A 26884-nucleotide genomic window follows, 5' to 3' on the forward strand; every position below is an offset into this window, starting at 1 on the left:
TTATGTTGTCCAGCTGGCAGAATAACGCCCTTAAAATGGGGATTTCAATTAGTGAACAGGGTAACCTAAAAACGTTACAGATCTTGAAAAAGGAATGTGCATTTAAAAAAAGAGCAAATAGAGACAGGAAGGACCCGGGTCACACAAGAGGTGAACTACGTAGTTCAATGGCTGGCCTTGAATTGTCAGAAGAAGAAAAATTCAATAATTTGGAAAAGTCAGTAAAAGTTCCGTCTGCACCCATAGTATGGTCTGCGCTCATTTCAGAACCACCAGAGTACAATAATATATACCCAGCCATTGCTCCCCAGATTTCAAATATGCCAGAAACTCAAGCCCTTTTGGGTGATAGTGTGGGTCCTGATTTACCAACTTCACAACCGAAAGAGCAAAAGGAACTTTGTCCCACAAGCCCAGTTAGCTCTAGGACAAGATCTCGGACAGCGAGAGAGGGGCTTGAAGCTCACCAGAAACAATTAAGCATATCACCTAAGTCTCCCCAAACTAAGGAGAAATCACAAGAGTTGGGAACAAAGAAAGCTGAAACAACTTCGGTTGAAGAGAAAGAACTTCCCCTAGTGACAGGGAGAGACGTTCAAGTCTTGGAACAACCAGGGGAAATAGCTAGAGTGCCCCCTGGTGACATTCGGAGACAGTTACCGATTAGGAAGATGCGAAACCCCGATCCAGGGACTGCGGCAGTGAACCCCACAATAGACGTTTACTTCCCATGGACACCCAGTGAGATGATGGCTATTATGACTACAATCCCAGATAGGAAAAAATCTCCTGCTGCCTTTGTGGATTCATTGAGAACTACTATCTCAATTTATCAAGCTGATTCAAGGGACCTGTGGGCCCTAGTCCATCAGATTTTAACCCCAGCAGAGTACCGCAATTATCTTAACCACCTGAATTATGCTAGTCATGCCGCACTCCAGCAGGCCTATGCGTTAGACGACGATAGAAGGACACAGATCTTAAATGCGTTGAATAGCACATTTCAAAGGCCCATAAATCTTTCTGTTATCTTAGACCTAAAACCTAAGAAGACTGAAGAGCCAGAGGAATTTCTGGAGCGTTTTAATGAAATCTACCGGGGGCAGTCAGGCGATTTACTGTATCAAAATGGTCAGAATTCCCCTCAATACTGTGCTATGTTAATGCATTGCCTACCACCTTCTGTGGTTACTGCTGTGAAATGTAATAACATGAATTGGACGGAGAACGACCCTTCCCAGGTGGCAAGGGCAGTCAGATTTTACTGGAAGGAGAGTGTAGGCCAAGAAGGAGGCTCAGTTACAAAGGTTAAGACTGAGTATGTAATGAAAAAGGATGATCTGCGACCCCAACAAGCGGCAGAAATGGTAGTTTACCAGCAGGAGCCCCAATATAGTGACTTTGGGTGGGTGGATCAGCGAAGAGGAGGATACCAAACCCACCCAAAGGGACCCTCACCCCATTTTTATGGTCCACCGAACGAATCAACAGCTCTACAACCGCAGCCCCCTCTGAGGGGCCATTGGTCTACTGGAAGACGAGGCCGGGGCAGAAATAGAGGGAGCAATGCATGTTTTAATTGCGGCCGTGTAGATCACTGGCAACAGGAATGCCCCTTTAAAAGACAGACAGTAGAAGGAGATTATTCGACCCAAAGGAGAGGGTACCCACCAAGGGGAGGACAGATTAGATACACTGACTTCTCCCAGGAAAACCCTTTCCCAACACAGGATTGACTAGCTAATTTAGCCATAAGGACTCTCCAATCCGACAGGGAACCTATTATCTCTCTGCAGATAGGAGATCAACATCACTCATTTGTAATCGACACAGGGGCAGCTATGTCTTCTGTGCAATCAACACTTAAATTACCAATATTCGACCACACGCAGCAATTGTCAGGGTTCCAAGGACAGGTGTGTGAGTATCCTATTTCTGAACCTGTGACAGTCACTTACGAGAATACATCTGCAGAACATCAGTTTGTAGTGACTACTGGATTGGACTGTAACTTGTTGGCCCGGGATTTACTGTGTATCTTCCAGCTACAGCTAGAATGCGGAGATGAGGGGGTAACGGTTACATCATGGAGGATGAGACAACAGTGCTATATTTCTATCACCCCCCAGTGGTGGACGTTAGACGTTGAACAGTCACTGCATCACGTTACCCTGGCCTATGACAGAACTGGACGAAACAGGGAGTTGGAGGACAAATACCGGCCATTACTTGAGACCGAATGGCCAGTCAAGGTTACAGCCACAGTCACGGGAAAAGAAGTGCTATTTTACAGGTGTGGAGCATGATGGAGTGGCTACGCATCGTCTGTCTGATATTTGGCCTCACTTCGCTTGGCGTGTTATTGGCGATGGACATGGAAAAGGGGAATATTATGTATCTGTGTAGCCCCAACCAATCTACAAGGATACATCACCTATGCAAAGGTGATGTTCTTCGCTGCCCCCATATACGAGGACATGGTATCGACTCATGGAAGGTCATTAAAGTTAAGGAGAATGCAGGAGTCATGAAGCAGCTGCACCGGTCCCGGCGATGGGAAGGGAACATTATATGGACATTGCCTTGTTTTTGGAATACATGTAAATTTGATTTTGGATGTGTTAAAAGTGGTCCAATAAAGGTAACATCAGGCTGTCAGAAGAGTGTAGGAAGAGGCTATGAGAAAGAGAAAGGGACTAGAGAGAGGACGGGGCGTATGAGAAGGGAAGTACAGCTAGAACGTAGGTTACCGGGAGATACACTTAAGTTAATTAAAGGCCAAACTGAGGAAAACCCGGGTAGTATGAATCTCTTCTACCAGATTTACCACCGTCTGTATGGCCAGGGACGGGTTGTCTGCTACCCAAACCCCGCAGCGGTGTGTAGGTTATTTTCTGTTTCACCGCTTTGGGGCACTCCCCAAACGGTGGTTCATTGTCAGCATTCCGAGCCATTGCCCGAGCAAGTCACTCTTCCTTACGATCTGGATTCAGCACCACCGGCTATTTGCCTTCCCCTTCCTCGGGATAATTCCCATTCACAGTACGATAGGCTGCGACGGTGGAGGGCGTACATACCTAGCCACTTCACTCCCAATAGGGATTCCCGGTCGTACGAGAATTGCTTCAGCAGTGAAGGATATGGCTGTTTACTGGTAGAGGTGGACACAAATATAACATGTCTGTTTCCCACCTGTACGGACAGGAGGTGCCATATCACCCAGGCGTCTGACCAATGCGTTTGTTACAACACCACTTGCGTTCCATTGAACGCCGGCCTCCAGCTCCTCTGTGGCTGGGCGAATGTCTCTCATATCACTGTTGGGACTAGGGCTTTCCGCATTGCTGGGCGGCCCGAATGGGCATTTCAAAGTTGGATAAACTGGGCTACTGGGAGGTCCTTACGCAACCGATATGCTGATTGTGATGCTAGTCTCCACACGGAACAAGGATACTACTTTTTATTTAATGGTACGGCGACCAACGTTTTGTCACCCCCATTTCCCCGCCGAATTGCTATAGGGACTCTAGTCCCTCCCACAGCTCCCTGCCCTTCGGCGTGGAACCTGCATAATCAGTTAGCACGCCGGGCAGTCTCTGCTGAATTTTGCGAGAACTGGAAAAAACCTCAGGTTCTTGCACCCAACCGGGGCCACTCAGCCGGGTGGGGCATTCTGAGCGTATTGACACTGGGAGGTGTGGGGGGTTCCTTGGCTGTTAGTGATCGGAATTATTTTATTTGCGGCCTTACCATCTTGGGAAATGAAACCTTGGGAGCCCTCGAGGCAATAACTAAGGAGTTGTCTTAGCTAAGGTTGTTTGCAATGCAGAACCGGTATGCTCTTGACTATCTTCTGGCCCGTGAGGGTGGGGTATGCGCCATAGTACAGGGCAAGTGTATCATGGGGGTTCAGGACTTGACCGCTAACATCACTAAATTTATGGATCGCATACGGGATCACTTGGACGGGATGCAGGATCCTGGCTCTTGGGGTAACTGGGGATTTGGAGGATGGAAGGACTGGTTGATAAATATGGCCATGTATCTAGTGGTAGCTATCGGCTGCATCTTTGTGGGCCTGGCCATCCTTAAATGTGTGATGGGTAGAATGCGGGGTGCACTAGATCAGATCACCGCCCCAATCACTGAAAAAAATTTTTTAACTGTTAAAATCCATGAGGGTGAGGCAGATGAAGGGGGGCTAAGACAAGAATTGGAAATGCAGCGACGGATCTTTTTAGATGAGGAACCGTAGCTATGGATTGGATAGTTCGGTTATCATGGAATGATAAAAGGAGGGAATGACGAATGTGATATAAAATAGTTACTTTAGAGATACTAGTTAATGTAATGTAGAAATAAGCCACTTTGATTCTGGCAGTTAGGGACAAAGGGGTTTGAGACCGCATGGAAAAAGCAGGAAGAGGTGTGTCTATGAGAGTGATGCTGCATTGATAGGGGCCAGAGAAAGGGATTGGAAGTGAGCCAATCAGAATAGATCGAACAGGTCAGGAGGGATATAGGCTGACCTATGTCCGTCGAGTATGTGAAACTTGATACCATTTGAATTGATTTTGCAGAGATCCCTTTGTCTTTTAGTTCAGTCGTTTTCTGGGGTGTAAGAGGCTGGATGTCTCTTACGTTTCTGTAAGATGATTTAAGCTTGCAAGCTAAATAAATAACTTCTTTTTACGTGCAAATCCATCTCAACTTTTATTGAGGCCAGACTGACAGAGAAAGAAATTTGGGGATCTACAGGCGCACCGTTTACTGGTGCCGGGATTCTCTCCTGCCGCCGCTTGTCACTGGGATTTCCCACTGAAGCCATTCCTACCCCGCCGGGAAACCCACAAGTGAAGGTGCATTGCTGGAGGGAGCAGAGAATCCCAATGGCCAGAGAATTCTAGCCCTTATCTTGTGCAGCAACCTTGTATGTGGCACTGTATCAAACACCTTTTGGAAACACAACATCTATAGGTTCCTCTTTACCATGCTGTATCTTCAATGAACTCTGATGAATTTTTTAAACACCCCACTTTTCTTTTCATAGACCATGTGTGACCCTGCCTGAGTGTACTTTCTAAATGTTCGTCTTGGCTATGGTACGGTTGGCTCAGGGAGCCCGAGTTGCTGTGGCAGCATCCACTCTTCACATGCATGTTGTAGAGGTTCCACCATCCTTCCTCTCACTTGACTGACTGGGAATCTCTCCCACTCTTACCACCTGCCATTGGCGTGTTTGGAAGGATTTTGCAGGTTGACACTCAACTACTTTGGCTATGTTACGAACGCACCTTCCTTGGCCATCAACTTCTGGGGTGCCCTCAAAACCAGAGCTTCTGACACAAAGCAGGGATGGTTCCTAGTGGGCCACAATGCCACCCACTAAATGCCCTGCTATTGCCTTCGTAATAGTGGATTTTAACATTTTTCCAATTGCAGACATAAGACTGACTATAGTTCCTCGCTTTCTAGCTATCTCTTTTCCCGAAAAGTGGTTGAAAGTTATGGTTCTGAGGAAGAAACATAAAGCATAATGTCAGAGAGCGAAAACAGGGAATTTAAGCTCTCTGAGGACAAAAACTACAAGGCCATTGGGACTGTAGCTAACTAAATAATCAATTATGGGACTCAGTAAAGTGATCAGTTCAGCAGAGATGCTACTTGAAAACTAAGTTTAGGGAACTAAATGGTTTATCTTCAGTTGAAGAGTGATGTTTGTGGGTATCTCAGGGAAATATAACATTTGAGTGAGAAGCATCAAGTGATTACTCAGGAATACACCAATTAAAGCCATTTACAAATGTGCTAGTCTCATGCCTTTGTGTCAAGCTAGTGGTAGTTCTTCACTGGCATATGTGCCTGGAAAGATATTTCTGGGGTAAAGGAATCGTTGTCTCGTGTTTGCATTGACAGGTATAATATAGTCCACTGTTCATGTTTTAATAAATATTTTGTTTGTTCTTTCTAAAGTTCATCAGCAGATTCCTCTGAATTTGTTCAGTAACTTTCCTCTATGGTTTCTCAAAAAAAGAAGCTTGGATATATCACCCTGGGATCTGACCTGTCCAGTATTCACATCAGCTGGGATCATAACTCTAGAATCTAGGGAATTTTGGAATATCACAACCAGTCCATTCAATATCTCTGTAGCCATCTCTTTTAAGGCCCTAGGAAGCAAGACACCAGATCCTGGGAAACATGCAGCCGCTCGTTTTCTCAATACATTTTCTCCAGTGTTCGTGATTATTTGACGTTCCTACCTCACTTTTTCTGTTTGCTTTTCTACAATTCCTGAGATACGTATGTGTGTGCTACTGAAAAGGCAGATTTTAAAAAGCACTAGACTCTGCCATTTCCTTTCATTAATTCCCATGCCTCGCCCTCTAAGGCACCACCTTTACATTAGCTACTCTCTTCCTTTTTATATACGTGCAGACATTTCAGTCTGTCTGCTTTTATATTTCTTTCTAGTTTTCTCCAATATTCTAATATTTTCCTCCTAATTATTTTGTCATCCTTTGCTGGTATCTAAACTTCTCCCAATCATCTGGCCCACCATTAAACATTGCAGCTTTGCAAGTCTTTTCTTTCAATTTCATACTATGCATAACTTCCTTACTTGGCCACAGATAGTTCTTTCTTTTTATATTATTTCTCAATGGAATACATTTTTGTTGAGAGTGAAGAAATATCTCCGCAGATTTTTTTTTTTTTTTTTAAATTTAGCGTATCCAAATGTTTTGTTTCCAATTAAGGGCCAATTTAATGTGACCAATTCACCTACCCTGCACATCTTTTTGGGTTGTGGGGGTGAGATCCACGCAGACACAGGAGAATGTGTAAACTCCACATGGACAGTGATCCAGGACCGGGATCGAACCCGGGTCCTCAGCGCATGAGGCACCACTGTACCACATCTCCACAGACTTCTGCCACTGCTTTTCTACCATCTTACCTTTTTAGCCCATTTATCCATTCCACTTTTGTCAACCCTGTCTTCATATATTTGCAATTGTCTTTATTTAAATTTAAAACATGAGTATCAGACCTTAATTTCTTATCCTCAAACTGAATGTGAAATTCGATTATGTTATGATCACTATTGCCTAGAAAATCCTTTATTCCGAGGTCCTGTCTCATTGCACAGTACCAGGTATAAAATCATCCACATTGCCAGTTAAAATCAAATCCAATTGAAGGTTTTGCATAGTTGATATATAGAATTGTTGGGCATGTTATGGCTCAGTGCGTAGCACTCTCAATACTGAAGGAGTGCTGCACTGTTGGAGGCTCAGTACTGAGGCAATGCTACGTTACACCGGTGATTATACAAGAAATTCATTGGCTGTGATGTGTTTTGGACCAGTCTGGCATGATGACAGGTGGTATAGAAATGCAAATATTTTTGTTTCTGATACTTTTGGGGAGAGTGTGACCCCGGTTCTGTATTTAACTCCAAAAGGGGGTGTGCTGCACGGCCTTGCTCATCGCTGTGATTGTCAAGAAACTGGAGCTGAACAAGGATGAAAAACTTGTCCATAATTTTATGCAGGATACTCAACTGGCAAAGGAGGTGAGGATTCAAAAAAAATGGTGGACATGTGCAGGGAATTCTTTCATGAGAGAGCTAGGGGATTAGAAGGATGCTTTTCGATGAGAAGGTAAGGGTATTAGATTGATGATTTGGATGGGAAGGTTAGGGGATTAGAGGTATGGTCGTCAAAGGGAGAGTAGTGGGATTAGAGGCATCGTCTTCGATGGGAGAGCTAGGGGATTAGAACGATGGTCTTCGATGGCAGTGTTAGGGAATTAGAGAGATGGTCTTCGATACGGAAGTTAGTGGATCAGAGGGAGGGTTTTCAATGGGAGAGTTAGTGGATTAGAGGGACGGTTTTCAATGGGAAAGTTAGTGGATTAGAGGGATGGTCTTCAATAGGAGAGTTAAGGGATTAGAGAGATGGGCTTTGATGGAATATTGGGATCAGAGCGATGGTCTTTGATGGAGAGTTGGGGATTAGAGGGATGGTCTTCAATGGGAGAGTTAGGGGGTCAAAGAACAAAGAACAAAGAAAAGTATAGCACAGGAACAGGCCCTTCGGCCCTCCAAGCCTGTGCCGACCATGCTGCCCGACTAAACTACAATCTTCTACACTTCCTGGGTCCGTATCCCTCTATTCCCATCCTATTCATGTATTTGTCAAGATGCCCCTTAAATGTCACTATCGTCCCTGCTTCCACCACTTCCTCCGGCAGCGAGTTCCAGGCACCCACTACCTTCTGTGTAAAAAAACTTGCCTCGTACATCTACTCGAAACCTTGCCCCTCGTACCTTAAAACTATGCCCCCTAGTAATTGACCCCTCTACCCTGGGGAAAAGCCTCTGACTATCCACTCTGTCTATGCCCCTCATAATTTTGTAGACCTCTATCAGGTCGCCCCTCAACCTCCGTCGTTCCAGTGAGAACAAACCGAGTTTATTCAACCGCTCCTCATAGCTAATGCCCTCCATACCAAGCAACATTCTGGTAAATCTCTTCTGCACCCTCTCTAAAGCCTCCACATCCTTCTTGTAGTGTGGCGACCAGAATTGAACAATATACTCCAAGTGTGGCCTAACTAAGGTTCGATACAGCTGCAACATGACTTGCCAATTCTCATACTCAATGCCCCGGCCAATGAAGGCAAGCATGCCGTATGCCTTCTTGACTACCTTCTCCACCTGTGTTGCCCCTTTCAATGACCTGTGGACCGTACACCTAGATCTCTCTGACTTTCAATACTCTTGAGGGTTCTACCATTCACTGTATATTCCCTACCTGCATTAGACCTTCCAAAATGCATTACCTCACATTTGTCCGGATTAAACTCCATCTGCCATCTCGCCACCCAAGTCTCCAAACAATCTAGATCCTGCTGTATCCTCTGACAGTCCTCATCGCTATCTGCAATTCCACCAACCTTTGTGTCGTCTGCAAATTTACAAATCAGACCAGTTACATTTTCCTCCAAATCATTTATATATACTACAAACAGTAAGGGTCCCAGCACTGACCCCTGCGGAACACCACGAGTCACAGCTCTTCAATTAGAAAAGCATCCTTCCATTGCTACTCTCTGCCTTCTATGACCTAGCCAGTTCTGTATCCACCTTGCCAGCTCACCCCTAATCCCGTGTGACTTCACCTTTTGTACTAGTCTACCATGAGGGACCTTGTCAAAGACCTTACTGAAGTCCATATAGACAACATCCACTGCCCGACCTGCATCAATCATCTTTGTGACCTCTTCGAAAAACTCTATCAAGTTAATGAGACACGACCTCCCCTTCACAAAACCATGCTGCCTCTCAATAATACGTCCATTTGCTTCCAAATGGGAGTAGATCCTGTCTCGAAGAATTCTCTCCAGTAATTTCCCTACCACTGACGTAAGGCTCACCGGCCTGTAGTTCCCTGGATTATCCTTGCTACCCTTCTTAAACAGAGGAACAACATTAGCTATTCTCCAGTCCTCCGAGACATCACCTGAAGACAGTGAGGATCCAAAGATTTCTGTCAAGGCCTCAGCAATTTCCTCTCTAGCCTCCTTCAGTATTCTGGGGTAGATCCCATCAGGCCCTGGGGACTTATCTACCTTAATATTTTTCAAGATGCCCAACACCTCGTCTTTTTGGATTTCAATGTGACCCAGGCTATCTACACACCCTTCTCCAGACTCAACATCCACCAATTCCTTCTCTTTGGTGAATACTGATGCAAAGTATTCATTTAGTACCTCGCCCATTTCTTCTGGCTCCACACATAGATTCCCTTGCCTATCCTTCAGTGGGCCAACCCTTTCCCTGGCTCCCCTCTTGTTTTTTATGTACGTGTAAAAAGCCTTGGGATTTTCCTTAACCCTATTTGTCAATGACTTTTCGGGACCCATTCTCGCCCTCCTGACTCCTTGCTTAAGGTCCTTCCTACTTTCCTTATATTCCACACAGGCTTTGTCTGTTCCCAGCCTTTTAGCCCTGACAAATGCCTCCTTTTTCTTTTTGACGAGGCCTACAATATCTCTCGTTATCCAAGGTTCCCGAACATTGCCGTATTTATCCTTCTTCCTCACAGGAACATGCCGGTCCTGAATTTGTTTCAACTGACACTTGAAAGCCTCCCACATGTCAGATGTTGATTTACCCTCAAACATCCGCCCCCAATCTAGGTTCTTCAGTTCCCGCCTAATATTGTTATAATTAGCCTTCCTCCACTTTAGCACATTCACCCGAGGGCCACTCTTATCCTTGTCCACCAGCACTTTAAAACTTACTGAATTGTGGTCACTGTTCCCGAAATGCTCCCCTACTGACACTTCTACCACCTGGCCAGGCTCATTCCCCAATACCAGGTCCAGTACAGCCCCTTCCCTAGTTGGACTGTCTACATATTGTTTTAAGAAGCCCTCCTGGATGCTCCTTACAAACTTTGCCCCATCTAAGCCCCTGGCACTAAGGGAGTCCCAGTCAATATTGGGGAAGTTGAAGTCTCCCATCACAACAACCCTGTTGTTTTTACTCTTTTCCAAAATCTGTCTACCTATCTGCTCCTCTATCTCCCGCTGGCTGTTGGGAGGCCTGTAGTAAACCCCCAACATTGTGACTGCACCCTTCTTATTCCTGATCTCTACCCATATAGCCTCACTGCCCTCTGAGGTGTCCTCCCGTAGTACAGCTGTGATATTCTCCATAACCAGTAGCGCAACGCCGCCACCCCTTTTACATCCCCCTCTATCCTGCCTGAAACATCTAAATCCTGGAACATTTAGCTGCCAATCCTGCCCTTACCTCAACCAGGTCTCTGTAATGGCAACAACATCATAGTTCCAAGTACTAATCCAAGTTCTAAGTTCATCTGCCTTACCCGTAATACTTCTTGCATTAAAACATAAGCACTTCAGGCCACCAGACCCGCTGTGTTCAGCAACTTCTCCCTGTCTGCTCTGCCTCAGAGCAATACTGGCCCTATTCCCTAGTTCTCCCTCAATGCTCTCACCTTTTGACGTATTGCTCCCGTGCCCACCCCCCTGCCATACTAGTTTAAACCCTCCCGTGTGACACTAGCAAACATCACGGCCAGGATGTTTATGCCTCTCCAGTTTAGATGCAACCTGTCCTTCTTGTATAGGTCACACCTGCCCTGGAAGAGCTCCCAGTGGTCCAGATAACGGAAACCCTCCCTCCTACACCAGCTGTTTAGCCACGTGTTTAGCTGCTCTATCTTCCTATTTCTAGCCTCACTGGCAATGGCACAGGGAGTAATCCTGAGATTACAACCCTAGAGGTCCTGTCTTTTAACTTTTGCCTAGCTCCCTGAACTCCTGCTGCAGGACCTCATGCCCCTTCCTGCCTATGTCGTTAGTACCAACGACCTCTGCCAGTTTGCCCTCCCCCTTCAGGATGCCCTCTACCCGTTCGGAGACATCCTGGACCCTGGCACCAGGGAGGCAACATACCATCCTGGAGTCTCTTTCACATCCACAAAAGCGCCTATCTGTGCCCCTGGCTATTGAGTCCCCTATGACTATTACTCTTCTGCGTTTTGACCCTCCCTTCTGAACATCAGAGCCAGCCGTGGTGCCACTGCTCTGGCTGCTGATGTTTCCCCCTGATAGGCTATCCCCCCCAACAGTATCCAAAGGGGTATACCTGTTCGAGAGGGGGACAACCACAGGGGATTCCTGCACTGACTGCCTGCCCTTTCTGGTGATCACTCATTTCTCTGCCTGCACCTTGGGTGTGACCACATTTATATAACTGCTATCTATGACGCTTTCCGCCACCTGCATGCTCCTAAGTGCATCCAACTGCTGCTCCAACCGAACCATGCGGTCTGTGAGGAGCTCCAGTTGGGTGCACTTTCTGCAGATTAAGCCATCCGGGATGCTGGAAGCCCCCCCGACCTGCCACATCTCACAGTCAGAGCACTGCACCCCACTAATTGACATTGCGTCAATTAATTAGTAAATTATATTTAAAAGTTTTTTTAAAAAGTTCCTGTTAACTATATGTTTCCTAGCACTAGATTTCTACTATAAATATGAAAGCTAAATATAGTACTCTTCGATCTCTGGCTTAGAGCTCTAAATTATAATTAAGTAATTATGTTTAATTAGTTTACCAATGCTTAATTTTTTTAATTTAATGTAGATTCCCAACCAGCCAATCAGGTCACAGCTTTTCTGTGATGTCACTTCAGTTTTCCCCCTCCCCCACACACAATTTGAAAAGGTAATCAAAGTAAAAATGAGTAAAAATCACTTACCTACCTTCCGAGGGTCTCAGATGCTCTCTGGTTCTCTCCCTGCAGATTAAAAGTTACAGGCCAGAAGAAAGAGAGAGAACAAAACAGTAGGGAAAAAGCACCTTCTCCCACTCTGCACCGAATTACCTCACTGCACCAAATTACCAAGTTCCAAATTCCCACTCTGGATGTGTCTCACTCAGGCTGTGTCTCTTTGACCTGCGCAAAGCTTCAGGGTCAGAGGGATAGTCTCCAATGGAGAGTTAGGGGATTAAAGGGATGGTCTTCATTGGGAGAGTTAGAGGATTAGAGGGATGGGCTTTGATGGAGTGTTGGGATTAGAGCGATGGTCTTTGATGGTGAGTTGGGGATTAGAGGGATGGTCTTCAATGGGAGATTTAGGGGATCAGTAGGATGGTCTTCAATGGAGAGTTAGGGGATTAGAGAGATGGTCTTAAATGGAGAGTTAGGGGATTAAAGGTATGGTCTGCGATGGGAGAATTAATGGATTAGAGGGATGGTCTTCGATAGTAGAGTTAGCAGATTAGTGGGTGGTCTTCAATGGGAGTGTTAGTGGATTAGAGGATGGTCTACACTGGGAGGGTTAGGGGATTGGTGGGATGGTCTTTGATGGGGATGTTAGGGGATTGGAGGGATGATCTTCAACGTATGAGACAAGGAGTAACCTCCTCTTTGAAATGTCTCCAGTCTAACAAATTCTCTCGTTAAAATCTCGATGCTGAAATTTTGGTTCCTTGTTTTGAGTTTTCCTCACCAACTCTGGTTATTTATTTGATAACAGGTACGGAAGATTGCAGCTGATCTGATTGGCGTAACTTGGTTACTGTACAAATATAGGAAGAGCCAAGATCCCCAGAAGATTAGGAGATATCATCGTGATGTACTAACCACAGTCTGTCAGTGAGTAATTATGATCCTTCACCTGGCCTGTCTGCTGGTTAGAAGGTTCAATGTGGTAGATTGGCACCAAGGGTAAATACACCATTACCTGCAATGCCACAGTGCCACCCAGGACTCTAACATCCGAAATACCAACCTTAGCCAGGACTGGGTTATCTGCCAATTGGACAAGGGTAGCAGGAACATAGGTAGCACCATTACTTCCAACTTCCGTCTGAGTCTCACACACTGTCCGACTTGGAGATATATCGGCTGATCATTCATCGTCATTGGGTCACAATCCTGGAATTTCCTCCGTAACGGTCCCTTCACCATACGGACTGAAATGGTTCAAGAAGAAGACCCATCACCACCTTCTTAAGGGGGGTCTCAGGATGGACAATAAATGTTGACGATGCTAGTGACAACCATCTCCTACAAGTGAATACTATTAAACCAATCAGCTTCATAACCTAACTCTACCTCCGAAGGTACGGCGCTCTCTCAGGGCTGTCCTCCAACAGTGCAGTGCTCCCTCAGTACTGACCATCCGACAGTGCAGCGCTCATTCAGTACTGAACCTCTGATGGTGCAATGCTCCCTCAGGACTAACCTTCCAATGGTGCAGCACTCCCTCAGGACAGACCCTCCAACAGTGCAGCACTTCCTCAGGACTGACCCTCTGACAGTGCAGCGCTCCCTCAGTACTGACCCTCCGACAGTGCAATGCTCCCTCAATACTGACCCTCTGACAGTGCAGCGCTCTCTCAGTACTGACCCTCCGACAGTGCAGCACTCCCTCAGTACTGACCCTCCGACAGTGCAGCACTCCCTCAGTACTGACCCTCTGACAGTGCAGCACTCCCTCAGGACTGACTCTCTGACAGTGCAGCACTCCCTCAGGACTGACCCTCTGACAGTGCAGCGCTCCCTCAGGACTGACTCTCTGACAGTGCAGCACCCCCGCTCAGGACTGACCCTCTGACAGTGCAGCGCTCTCTCAGAACTGACTCTCTGACAGTGCAGCACTCCCTCAGGACTGACTCTCTGACAGTGCAGCACTCCCTCAGGACTGACTCTCTGACAGTGCAGCACCCCCGCTCAGGACTGACCCTCTGACAGTGCAGCGCTCTCTCAGAACTGACTCTCTGACAGTGCAGCACACCCTCAATACTGACTCTTTGACAGTGCGGCCCTCCCTCAGGACTGCACTAGGCGTGTTATCGTAGATTATTATACTCAAGTCTCCTTGTTTAGACTTGAACCCACAACCTTCTGTCTCCAGAGCGGAAAGCACCCACTGTGCCATGGGCTGAACAATAATGTTGTGGTCATAATTAATGCCAATTTGCATTCCAGATTCCGCAAAGCAAAGCTGAGGCAGAGGAAACTCCGTGACATAGTTAGCTCCATGCTGGACATCTCCAAGGTAACAGCAGTTGTTTTGTAAATTCCTCCACAGGTCAGGAGCTCCTCCTGAACATTACACGACCATTATCCATACATCCAGTCTCCAGAATATTCCGAGCGCACCACTTCTTGGTCAAGTTCCAACTTGCTGAAGTCCTGTCGGAGCTGCAGCACAGGGCACGACACACCAATCCCAAAGCTCCCAAACGCTTTTCTGCTCACAATCCCAATGGATCAAACTCCACCTCATTCACTCCCATTGTACACAAACCTAATGGATGAAACTCCATCCCATTCATCGCATTGTACACAATCCCTATGGATCAAACCCCTTCCCATTCACTCCCATTGCACACAATTCCACTGGATCAAACCCCTTCCCATTTACTATCACTGTACATAATCCCAATGGATCAAGTCTCTTCTCATTCACTCCCACTGTACACAATTACAATGGATCAAACCCCTTCCCATTCACTCCCATTGCACACAATCCCAATGGATCAAACTTCCAACAAATTGGGAGTGAATGGGAAGGGGTCTGATCCACTGGGATTGTGCACAATGGGTGTGAATGGGAAGGGATTTGATCGATTGGGATTGTGTACAGTGAGAGTGAAAAGAACAAAGAACAAAGAAAAGTACAGCTCAGGAACAGGCCCTTCGGCCCTCCAAGCCTTCGCCGACCATGCTGCTGTCTAAACTAAAATCTTCTACACTTCCGGGGTCCGTATCCCTGTATGCCCATCCTATTCATGTATTTGTCAAGATGCCCCTTAAATGTCACTATCGTCCCTGCTTCCACTACCTCCTCCGGCAGCGAGTTCCAGGCACCCACTGCCCTCTGTGTAAAAAACTTGCAGGACGGAGTTTGATTATTGGGATTATGTAGAATGGGAGTGAATGGGAACGGGTTTGATCCATTGGGTTTGTGTATATTGGGAGTGAAAGGGAAAGGGTTTAATCTATTGGGATAGTGTACAATGGGAGTGAATGGGAAGGGGTTTGATCCATTGGGATTGTGTACAAGGGGAGTGAATGGGAAGGGTTTGATCCATTGGGATTGTGTATATTGGGAGTGAATGGGAAAGGATTTGATCATTGGGACTGTGTACAATAGGAGTAAATGGGGAAGTGGTTGATCCGTTAGGATTGTGTACAATGGGAGTGAATGGAAAGGGGTTTGATTTATTGGGATTGTGCATATTGGGAGTGAATGGGAAGGGGTTTGATCCATTGGGATTGCATATATTAGGAGTGAATGGGAAAGGGTTTGATCCATTGGGATTGTGTACAATGGGAGTGAATGGGAAAGGGTTTGATCCATTGGGATTGTGTTAAATGGGAAGGGGTTTGATCCATTGGGATTGTATTAAATGGGTGTGAATGGGAAGGGGTTTGATCCATTGGGATTGTGTTAAATGGGAGTGAATGGGAAAGGGTTTGATCCATTGGGATTGTGTTAAATGGGAGTGAATGGGAAGGGGTTTGATCCATTGGGATTGTATTAAATGGGTGTGAATGGGAAGGGGTTTGATCCATTGGGATTGTGTTAAATGGGTGTGAATGGGAAGGGGTTTGATCCATTGGGATTGTGTACAGTGGCAGTGAATAGGAAGGGGTTTAATCCATTGGGATTGTGTATATTGGGGATGAGCAGGTACAGATTTGAGGGATTAGTTGTTCGGTGAGCCTCAGGCAGGGAGTGTAGGTGGGAGGATGCAGAGTGGAACACAGAATCCCGCCTGATTGGCCGGTCGACTAATGCCAAGGACCTAACGTTGCTTTTCTCATGTTGAAGATGCAGCTGCTCCTGTACGAAATGAACACCAGGATGATCGCCTCTGACAACGAACTGGAGAAGCAGCTGAGAGCCTTGGCGATAAAAGTGGATGCTCTGGCGGGGGGATTCGAGGAGCTGCGCAGCTTAATCCGTGAGGCCTTCAAGCAGTAACTGGCAGAGTGAAACGCAGCCGGTGCAGTTGAATGCAGTTGAAATGCCAGAATAACCGGCCAGCTCACAGGCCCCAAGGGATTTTAAACAGCTGGATAATAAATGCGGAATATTTCCAAAATATGGGGAGGGCCCAAAGTCTTGTTGTGTCCATTCATTCATTCATGCATCTCGTCTCTCAAAATATAAAGCCCCCGGAACACACAAGCCTCATTAAGTGACCCGAGGGAGGCAAAAAATCAGACGAGAACATCTTGCCCCTTGTGGGATAAAGAGCTCTCCTATCGGTCTAGCGGAGAACAAAGTAAATCCAGGAAGAGCCCAGATAAATCCTTGGGACAATCCCCACTCAAGTCAGTAATAAATCATGCGCTCAATGAAATTGTTCTATCTCCAACAGTCCTCACTCTGCAACTGGATCCTCGACATTCTGACCCACAGACCACAATCAGTAAGAATAAAGAACAATACCTCCCCCACAATAGTCATCAATACCGGGGCCCCACAAGGTTGTGTACTTGGCCCCCTACAGTACTCCTTATACACACACGACTATGTGGTAAAATTTGGTTCCAACTCCATCTACAAGTTTGCTGATGACCATGGTGGGTCAGACCTCGAACAACGGCGAGTCAGAATACAGGAGGCGATAGAGAGCCTAGTGGAGTGTTACAACGGCAACAATCTATCTCTCAATGCCAGCAAAACTAAAGAGCTGGTCATTGATTTCAGGAAGCAAAGGATTGTCCACACCTCTGTCAGCATCAACGGGGCTGTGGTGGAGATGATTGACAGCTTCAAATTCCTAGGTATGCACACCTCCAAAAATCTGTCCTTGTCCATCCACTTTGACGCTACCACCAAGAACGCACAACAGCGCCTATACATCCTCAGGAAACAAAGGAAATTCGGCATGTCCACACTGACCAACTTTTACAGATGCACCATAGAAAGCATCCTATCTGGCGGCATCATAGCCTTGTGTGGTATCTGCTCAGCCCAAGACCGCAATAAACTACAGAGAGTCGTGAACAGCGCCCAGTCCACCACACAAACCTGCCTCCCATTCATTGACTCTGTCTATACCTCCCGCTGCCTTGGGAAAGCGGGCAGCATAATCAAAGACCTCTCCCACCCGCTTACTCACTCTTCCAACTTCTTCCATCGGGCAGGAGATACAAAGATCTGAGAACACACACGAACAGACTCAAAAACAGTTTCTTCCCCGCTGTTACCAGACTCCTAAACGACCCTCTTATGGACTGATTTGATGAATACTACTCTCTTGTATGCTTCACCCGATGCCGGTGTCTATGTATTTACATTATACACCTTCTGTTGCCCTATTATGTATTTTCTTTTCTTTTAATGTACGAATGATCTGTAGAGATGCTCGCAGAAAAATACGTTTCACAGTACCTCGGTACACATGACAATAAACAAATACAATCCAATCCAAGACAAAATGTCATCTTTGGAGGATTTCCCATTCATCTTACCAGAGCAGCACTCCCTCAGCACTGACCCTCCGACATTGCAGCACTCTCTCAGAACTGACCCTCTGACAGTGCAGCGTTCCATCAGTACTGACCCTCCGACATTGCAGCACTCCCTCAGAACTGACTCTCTGACAGTGCAGCGTTCCGTCAGTACTGACCCTCCGAAATTGCAGCACTCCCTCAGAACTGACTCTCTGACAGTGCAGCGTTCCTTCAGTACTGACCCTCTGACAGTGCAGCGTTCCATCAGTACTGACCCTCCGAAATTGCAGCACTCCCTCAGAACTGACCCTCCGACATTGCAGCGCTCCCTCAGTACTGACCCTCCGACATTGCAGCACCCCCTCAGAACTGACCCTCTGACAGTGCAGCGTTCCCTCAGTACTGACCCTCCGAAATTGCAGCACTCCCTCAGAACTGACCCTCCAACATTGCAGCGCTCCCTAAGAACTGACCCTCTGACACTGCAGCGCTGCCTCAGTACTGACCATCCAACATTGCAGCACTCCCTCAGCACTGACCCTCCGACATTGCAGCACTCCCTCAGTACTGACCCTCCGACATTGCAGCGCTCCCTCAGTACTGACCCTCCGACATTGCAGCACTCCCTCAGTACTGACCCTCCGACATTGCAGCGTTCCCTCAGTACTGACCCTCTGACAGTGCAGCGCTCCCTCAGTACTGACCCTCCGACAGTGCAGCACTCCCTCAGTACTGACCCTCTGACAGTGCAGCACTCCCTCAGTACTGACCCTCTGACAGTGCAGCACTCCCTCAGTACTACCCCCCCCCCACAGTGCAGCACTCCCTCAGTACTGACCCTCTGACAGTGCAACTGTCCCTCAGTACTGACCCTTTGACAGTGCAGCACTCTCTCATTACTGACTCTCTGACAGTGCAGCGCTCCACCAGTACTGTCCCTCTGAGAGTGCAGCGCTCCCTCAGTACTGACCCCCTGACAGTGCAGCACTCCCTCAGTACTGACCCTCTGATATTGCAGTGCTCTCTCAGTACTGACCCTCTGACAGTGCAGCACTCCATCAGTACTGGCCCTCCAACTGTGCAGCACTCCCTCAGTACTGATCCCCTGACAGTGCAGCACTCCCTCAGTACTGACCCTCCGACACTGCAGCACTCCCTCAGTACTGACCCTCCGACACTGCAGCACTCTCTCAGTACTGCCCCTCTGACAGTGAAGCATTTCCTCAGTTCTTCAGTAGTGTATATCGCCCTGGAGTGGGTTCTGAAGCCGCTCCCTGGAGACTCTGACCATCACTTGCTGATGTTTAATCTGTAACAGTGAAATCACGAGGGTGATTGGGCCACCACCCCTTCCACTGACATATCTCCAGGTTTTCTGAGAACATTTTGCGGTCAGTGCTGAGAATTAGGAACCCAAGGCTCAGTATGACCCCCTACTCCAATCCTTACCTCTATAAAGCACAATGCATTCTGAGGCCTGAGCTGAGATCAGAACATGGAATTAAATGTTAAAATTTCCTGCTGCATTTCATAGATCAGACCAGTGGTGACCAGTGGTGGGAACTGCGGCCTGGCGGTATTTGTGGCCCAGCTGTGCTCTGAGCGCGACTCATGAGACATTTTGTTGACCGTTGCTCCCACGCGGGGTTGCCACATTCTGCTGACTTCCGTGGGTACAGTTTTTTCCACCCGGTGTGACTGAAGTGATTCGAACGTAAAGCGAGGGCAGATGAAGTGAGGTACGAGCTGATTACATAACCTTGACTGTGAGAGCCATGTTCACAACATTGACAGTGAGAATCGTGTTCACAACATTGACTGTGAGAGCCGTGTTTACAACATTGACTGTGAGAGCCGTGTTCACAACATTGACTGTGAGAGCCGTGTTCACAACATTGATTGTGAGAGCCGTGTTCACAACATTGACTGTGAGAGCCGTGTTCACAACATTGACCGTGAGAGCCGTGTTCACAACATTGACTGTGAGAGCCGTGTTCACAACATTGACCGTGTGAATCGTGTTCACAACATTGACCATGAGGGACTTGTTCACAACATTGACAGTGAGAGCCGTGTTCTCAACATTGCCGCGAGAGCCGTGTTCACAACATTGACCGTGAGAGCCGTGTCACAACATTGACTGTAGGGGCCGTGTTCACAACTGACAGTGAGAATCGTGTTCAAAACATTGACCGTGAGGGCCGTGTTCACAAATTCGACAGTGAGAATCGTGTTCACAACATTGACCATGAGAATTGTGTTCGCAACATTGACCGTGAGGGACTTGTTCACAACATTGACAGTGAGAGCCGTGTTCACAACATTGACCGTGAGAGCCGTATTCACAACAATGACTGTGAGAGCCGTGTTCACAATATTGACAGTGAGAATCGTGTTCACAACATTGACTGTGAGAGCCATGTTCACAACACTGACTGTGAGAGCCGTGTTCACAACATTGGCTGTCGGAACCGTGTTCACAACATTGACTGTGAGAGCCTTGTTCACAACAATGACTGTGAGAGCCGTGTTCACAACATTGACCGTGAGAGCCGTGTTCACAACATTGACTGTCGGGGCCGTGTTCACAACTGACAGTGAGAATCGTGTTCACAACATTGACCGTGAGTGCCGTGTTCACTACATTGACAGTGAGAATTGTGTTCACAACATTGACCGTGAGAGCTGTATTCACAACATTGACCGTGAGAGCCGTGTTCACAACATTGACCGTGTGAATTGTGTTCGCAACATTGACAGTGAGAATCATGTTCACAACATTGACCATGAGGGCCGTGTTCACAATATTGACAGTGAGAATCGTGTTCGCAACATTGACAGTGTGAATCGTGTTCGCAACATTGACAGTGTGAATCGTGTTCGCAACATTGACAGTGAGAATCATGTTCACAACATTGACCATGAGGGCCGTGTTCACAATATTGACAGTGAGAATCGTGTTCACAACATTGACTGTGAGAGCCATGTTCACAACATTGACCGTGAGGGCCGTGTTCACTACATTGACAGTGAGAATTGTGTTCACAACATTGACAGTGAGAGCCCTGTTCACAACATTGACCGTGAGAGCTGTATTCACAACATTGACCGTGAGAGTCGTGTTCACAACATTGACCGTGTGAATCGTGTTCGCAACATTGACAGTGTGAATCGTGTTCGCAACATTGACAGTGAGAATCGTGTTCACAACATTGACCATGAGGGCCGTGTTCACAATATTGACAGTGAGAATCGTGTTCACAACATTGACTGTGAGAGCCATGTTCACAACATTGACTGTGAGAGCCGTGTTCACAACATTGGCTGTCGGAACCGTGTTCACAACATTGACTGTGAGAGCCGTGTTCACAACATTGACTGTGAGAGCCGTGCTCACAACATTGACCGTGAGAGCCGTGTTCACAACATTGACTGTCGGGGCCGTGTTCGCAACTGACAGTGAGAATCGTGTTCACAACATTGACCGTGAGGGCCATGTTCACAACATTGACAGTGAGAATCGCGTTGTTGCCAATTGGCACTGGAGTCACCAATAATGTTGCTCTTTTTAATGAGTGGAATACTATCCCACCAATTGGCACCAATATTGTTGCCAAATTAACCAGATATGGCAGTTATTAATGATAATATTGTTTTTCAGAGTCGCCAGGTATCAAATGATACCACCACAAGGCTTTACCAGATATCGATCAAAGACCAAACAACCAGTTAGTCAGTTCAACTTCAAAGATAGTTTATTTACACACAAGGATTACTTCAACATGCACCATAAAACACTAGAAGTTAAACTACACCTAACAACTATAATAACTATACTTAACTTCAGGGCAACTGGCTCTTTCTAGATGAACAAGGCCTTTGTTAGGATCTTGCGCGGCTGGGGAGAAGAAGTGGCTTCATTTCTGCTGGGCTCATCCGTCTGGTAGCGATCGTTGGTCTTGAACTTGTCTTCTGTTCGTAATGCTACACTTGGTTTTAGGCGTTGGCCGGGACCAAGAGAGACCAAACACATGGCTGTGTCTCTTTTTATCCCTCTGGGATTTCACGCTCTTTGGGGCGGTCCTTAGCTTTGGACCCAATAATTTGACAGACTTCGATCACTGCCTTCGATTTGAGCCAATAAAGGTGCGGGTGCCTTGATGGCTGGGCGTGTCCTGAGCGATCATTGACCTTGGCTGTTTGGGCTTTCTTAGCAAAGGGAGTGGCGCCGGTTAGTCTGCATCTGCATCGGTTACCTGAGTACAGTCCTTTTGTTCTGGGGAAAATGGGCCATTGGAATGCAAACGAGCGGGGGTTTCGATCGCGTCCAGCTATCTGGGTTGCAAATACACATACAAGCTCTGAGTGTGTCTGAGTCCTGGGTTGGTCATAATTCCCATGGTCCTTTTCAGGTGCCTATTGAAATGGCTACATCCCGTCCTCTTAATCCTGAACGTGAAGCGTGGTGGATCACACTGTTGATCCCTCATCCGTCCTTGGTGTGCCGGTTACCCTTGGTCAAGGACAGTTTCTACACTATTCTGTCCTATGTTTTAGAGCATTTACCTCAGTTTTATTAACACATCATACATTCATAATCTCTAAGGGGTCACTATAAAACATTCAGCTATTACACATTTAATTTACTCGCACAAGGGAATATCTAACTTTCACTCTGTAAACTACTCTCATGCTGCTGGCAAATATAAAAAGGAACTTATGTACAATACAACATTTTTAAACCAACGGCAGCATCACATTTCTACTTAACTTATCAGCGTTACAGAGGTTTACAATCTTTATTTTTTACTGGTGGTTACATTGTTTGTTGGGTTGGGTGAATTCCGAAGAAGGGGGCTGGGAGTGTATATATCGGGGAGCGGGAGGCTCTTTTTCGCCATTTGCGGAGTCTAAGTGTCTGGATGACACTGCAGATTAGCGCTATCACCAGAAGGGCTTCTACTGTATATGAAAGAGAATACCAGTTAACAATGTTTTTGCACCAAGTGGGGGTATCAGTGTTCATCTCTATGTGTGGTGTGGTGTCCGGGCTGGGGGTATCATGTTGTGTGGTCATGTTCGGGGCTGGTATGGTGTAGGGTACAAAAGCTTGTAACGCGCACAGTTGTAGGAATCCAGCGGCGATCGCAATGGAGGTCATCAGTCCTGTCTTCATCTTGTCTTCTGTTCCTCGTTCTTCATATATTCCTGGGGGTGCAAGCATAATATCTGTTATCATCTTTGGTTAACATCTCGTTTTGTTTGTCTTTCTCTCCTTTACTTCAATTACCCATTAGAATCGTCACCATGTGTGACTCCCTCATTTTCTTTTTGAAATACCATTTTGGAGAGACAAAAAAATGCAAATTTTAAAAGTACAGAGATTCTTGCAGTTTGTGGTCGATGCTTGGAGTGGGTGGACAATTTATTCGACCAGTCTTTCTGAAATCACAGCCATGGGAGGTTGAGGCTCATTCTTAACCAGCCAAGTTTTAGGGCGACCGATTTTATAAAGTTTCTTCGTCCCAGGGTTCAGAGGTAGTTCGCGTATAGCAGCATATGTGGCAACCAAGTGTGTCAAACATGTAAATAGCAGGTGGGGAACGACCAGAGGGTTGCGGAAGGTAAAGGGATGAGTGTACAGACTGTGGCAAAGGGCATTCTTTAAACCACAATAAGAGCAGAGAAGGGAAAACTAAGACCTGCCAAAGACAGTGAAAAGTGTAAAGAACCATTCCAGACGGGAACATGAGGTGCGTGTGGGCCGCGGCAGGGCAAGAATGGGTGGGATTCCTGGGTAGGGCAGTGATCAGTGCCGTTGCTCCACTACCCGAGCTTAACGGACCGGATGCATTTGGGGTCCTCAGATAGGGCGGGGATTAGTGCCGTTGCTCCCTGCCTGAGTGATAGAGGCAAGAGGAAAGAATTTGTAACACATGTGAGATCTAACAATTGTTCCTTTAACGGCCATTGGTCAGTAAATGGCTTCAGAAGAGTAACTATGACTGTATCAAGAAATTGGGTGTCAGACCGACATTAATTAGAACCACGTAGCAATAAGAAAGAAAGAAGAAAAGAAGGCGGGCAGACTCCATCAGTAAATAGGACACCGTAAATCTCATGCGGTTCCTTTTTCTCATCACCTGGACAGCTCAGGGTTCTGTATCGAAAAGCGTTGTAAAAAGGTTACCGTAACGGGAGTCAGACTCGGAATCGTCACCATCTCCTGGTTGCCAGACTCGTGTCTGCCACTTCTGTGCCATGGCCGCATGGGCCGTCGTGGAATCCGAATTGTCATGTCTTACCAATCTACAAGAGTTGTCGCGGTGCCAAAGAGGGGTTCGTTTGTCATGAGGGGCGGTGGCAGTGAAGGGCAAATTACTGTTGTCGGACAGTGGCGGTGGCTCTGGCTGTGGAAGGGGATATTGGGGGCCTAACATGTCCTGGTCGTGGTTCCAGGGGCTGGAGTGACTGGAGCTGACGAGGTTGTACCAGTGGTCAGTGATCGTGGTCAATTCGGGAAGGCTGGCGCGATTGTCTGAATCAAACTCAAGGTGGAAAGTCGTACTTGTGGGCGGAGACAAGGTTGGGTCTGTGGCCGTGGACATGCTGTCATGGGTGGGGGAGGGTTGGACTAGGTTGTCGTTGGGCGGGGCGGAATCGTCTGCTATTTCCAGGGAGATGTGGTGGCTACATTGGGTTCCATGGACTTTGAGCTGGTTGATGTGGAACCAACCAGTTTTACCATTGGGGTACGTTATCTTGTACACTGAGGGGCTCACTTTCTCCAAACTGGAGTAGGGTCCTGCAAATTTCAGGGAGAGGAAAGAACTGGGATTGTACAGGGAAACCATGACTTGCTGACCGACTGTATGCTCTACGGGGTGGACTGTTTTATCAAAGCAGGCTTTACTCTGCTTTTTCCTAGCGCCTAGTCAGACAGCTGCAGCGAGCTGGGCTGCTTTAATATTTTCCGTGACTTGTTGGACTGCTTTTTCATGGGTGAGGGCGGTGACTGTGGGGCTTGCCAAATCGAGACCTGATAAATATTCAGTTATTTTCATGGGCCATCCGGTCATGAGAGTGTGGGGGGTGAAACCTGTTCCTAATAACCAATAAGGGTGAATGGGAGGACTGTGTCCCATGTGGTGTTCTGCTGTTGCACCATTTTCCTAATGGTCGCTTTCAAGGTGCGATTCATTCATTCAACAATGCCGCTGGATTGGGGGTGATACGCGATGTGAAATTTTTGCTTGATTCCAAAAATCGTTCGGACATTTTGCATGACTCTGCCGGTGAAATGGGAACCTTGGTCTGACTCAATGCTGTGGGGAAGACCCCAACGTGTAAATATCTGTTGGGTCAAAATCTTAGTTGTGGCTTTCGCTGTGTTTGTCCGGGAGGGAAATGCTTCTACCCATTTTGTAAAGGTGTCGATTGCTACTAATACAATTTAAAACCATTTCTGCAGGGGGGGAGGAGACCAATGTAGTCGAGATGTAAATTTGTCCATGGGCCATTAACAGGTCGGGTGTGTCTCAATTGTCCTTTCTTGGAGTGCCTTTCAGGATTGTTCTGTGCACAGATTCAACAATTTGCAACATAATACGTGACGTCTGCTTTGAAATCGGCCACCAGCACAAAGGTCTTAAGTGGGCAATGGTATTGTCTATCCCCTGATGTCCGTGTCCATCATGAAACTGGTAAATTATCTGGTTTCTGTCTTGGGTGGGGACCACATAAATTCCATTTTTCAAAACTGTACCGTCTTGTACTGTCAGTGAATCCTTGAATTTGTCAATGGGGGCTGGGAAGTTACCGTCTAAAACTTGCTTAAGAGTGTTGTCTGCCATTTGGGCCTGGGCTAAATCTTCGATATTGGTCTGTGAAACCTAGACTGCGTGCATTGGTTCACTTTCGGGGGGTTGCCAAAAGTGTCCGTGGCGGGACCCTGAATTTGCTAAGGCGTTACCGGGTGGGGAGTAACGATGATGGCTTCTCACTTTGATTATGCCATATGTGCGGAATTTTGCTGTCTTAAGGATATGCTTCAACAATGGGGCTGAGGTTAGGGGTTTACCATCAGCGGATACAAATCCTCGAGATTCCCACAGGGGCAGGAATTCTGTCAAACTATTGCAGACATATAAACTGTCCGCTGGGGTCGGAAAGGAATCTGGCTGCTGCACTACATGTGCTATAGCTGCTAATTCGCCTGCTTGTGATCTTCGGTGGCCGGGCAATTTTAAAGATATTTCCTCTGATGCGCGTCCCTGTGCGTCTTCCACATGAATTCCACAACCAGTTATTCTCTTTCCATTTTCTGTGGTGGAGGAACCGTCTACATAAATTTTTAAAGCGTTGTCCGTGGTCTGGGGATTCTGTGTTCTGATGCCTGCTCGTGTGTGCAGTGACTTCGAAATAAAGGGTCCTGTGTGGTGTTTGGCTGCTACGATCTGGCACTCACATGGGATTCCTGCATACTGAAGGTTGTCTGCTAAAAATGTGTGGGTCTTTGTACGTTTAACTGTACGTCCCTTCCTTGTAACAACGGTATCCAGCGAGCTGCTCTAATCTGGCTGACTGAACCGTCCTTTAACCTACCATCTAACAATAGCTGCGTTGGGGGGTGCTCGGTTAAAATCGTTACTGGATTAAGGCCTGTGGTATATAATGTGGTAATGCATTTTAGAAGGTCTAATGCAGGTAGGGAATATACAGTGAATGGTAGAACCCTCAAGAGTATTGAAAGTCAAAGAGATCTAGGAGTACAGGTCCACAGGTCATTGAAAGGGGCAACACAGGTGGAGAAGGTAGTCAAGAAGGCATACGGCATGCTTGCCTTCATTGGCCGGGGC

At 46.9% G+C, this 26884-nt stretch overlaps 1 protein-coding gene across 1 annotated transcript in view; it reads left to right on the top strand.

Moving 5' to 3' along the window:
• LOC140386533 (intermediate conductance calcium-activated potassium channel protein 4-like) overlaps positions 1-17999 on the top strand; it is a 183659-nt gene extending 165660 nt beyond the window's left edge. Inside the window, exons 5-8 of the mRNA XM_072468942.1 lie at positions 7466-7576; positions 13084-13202; positions 14541-14610; positions 16393-17999. Coding sequence (XP_072325043.1) covers positions 7466-7576; positions 13084-13202; positions 14541-14610; positions 16393-16545 — 453 coding nt within the window. The 3' untranslated portion in view covers positions 16546-17999. The remainder of the gene's footprint in view (positions 1-7465; positions 7577-13083; positions 13203-14540; positions 14611-16392) is intronic.
• The last annotated feature ends 8885 nt before the right edge of the window (positions 18000-26884 follow it).

Source organism: Scyliorhinus torazame, chromosome 12 (genome assembly GCF_047496885.1).
Source record: "Scyliorhinus torazame isolate Kashiwa2021f chromosome 12, sScyTor2.1, whole genome shotgun sequence".
Taxonomy (NCBI): Eukaryota; Metazoa; Chordata; class Chondrichthyes; order Carcharhiniformes; family Scyliorhinidae; genus Scyliorhinus; species Scyliorhinus torazame.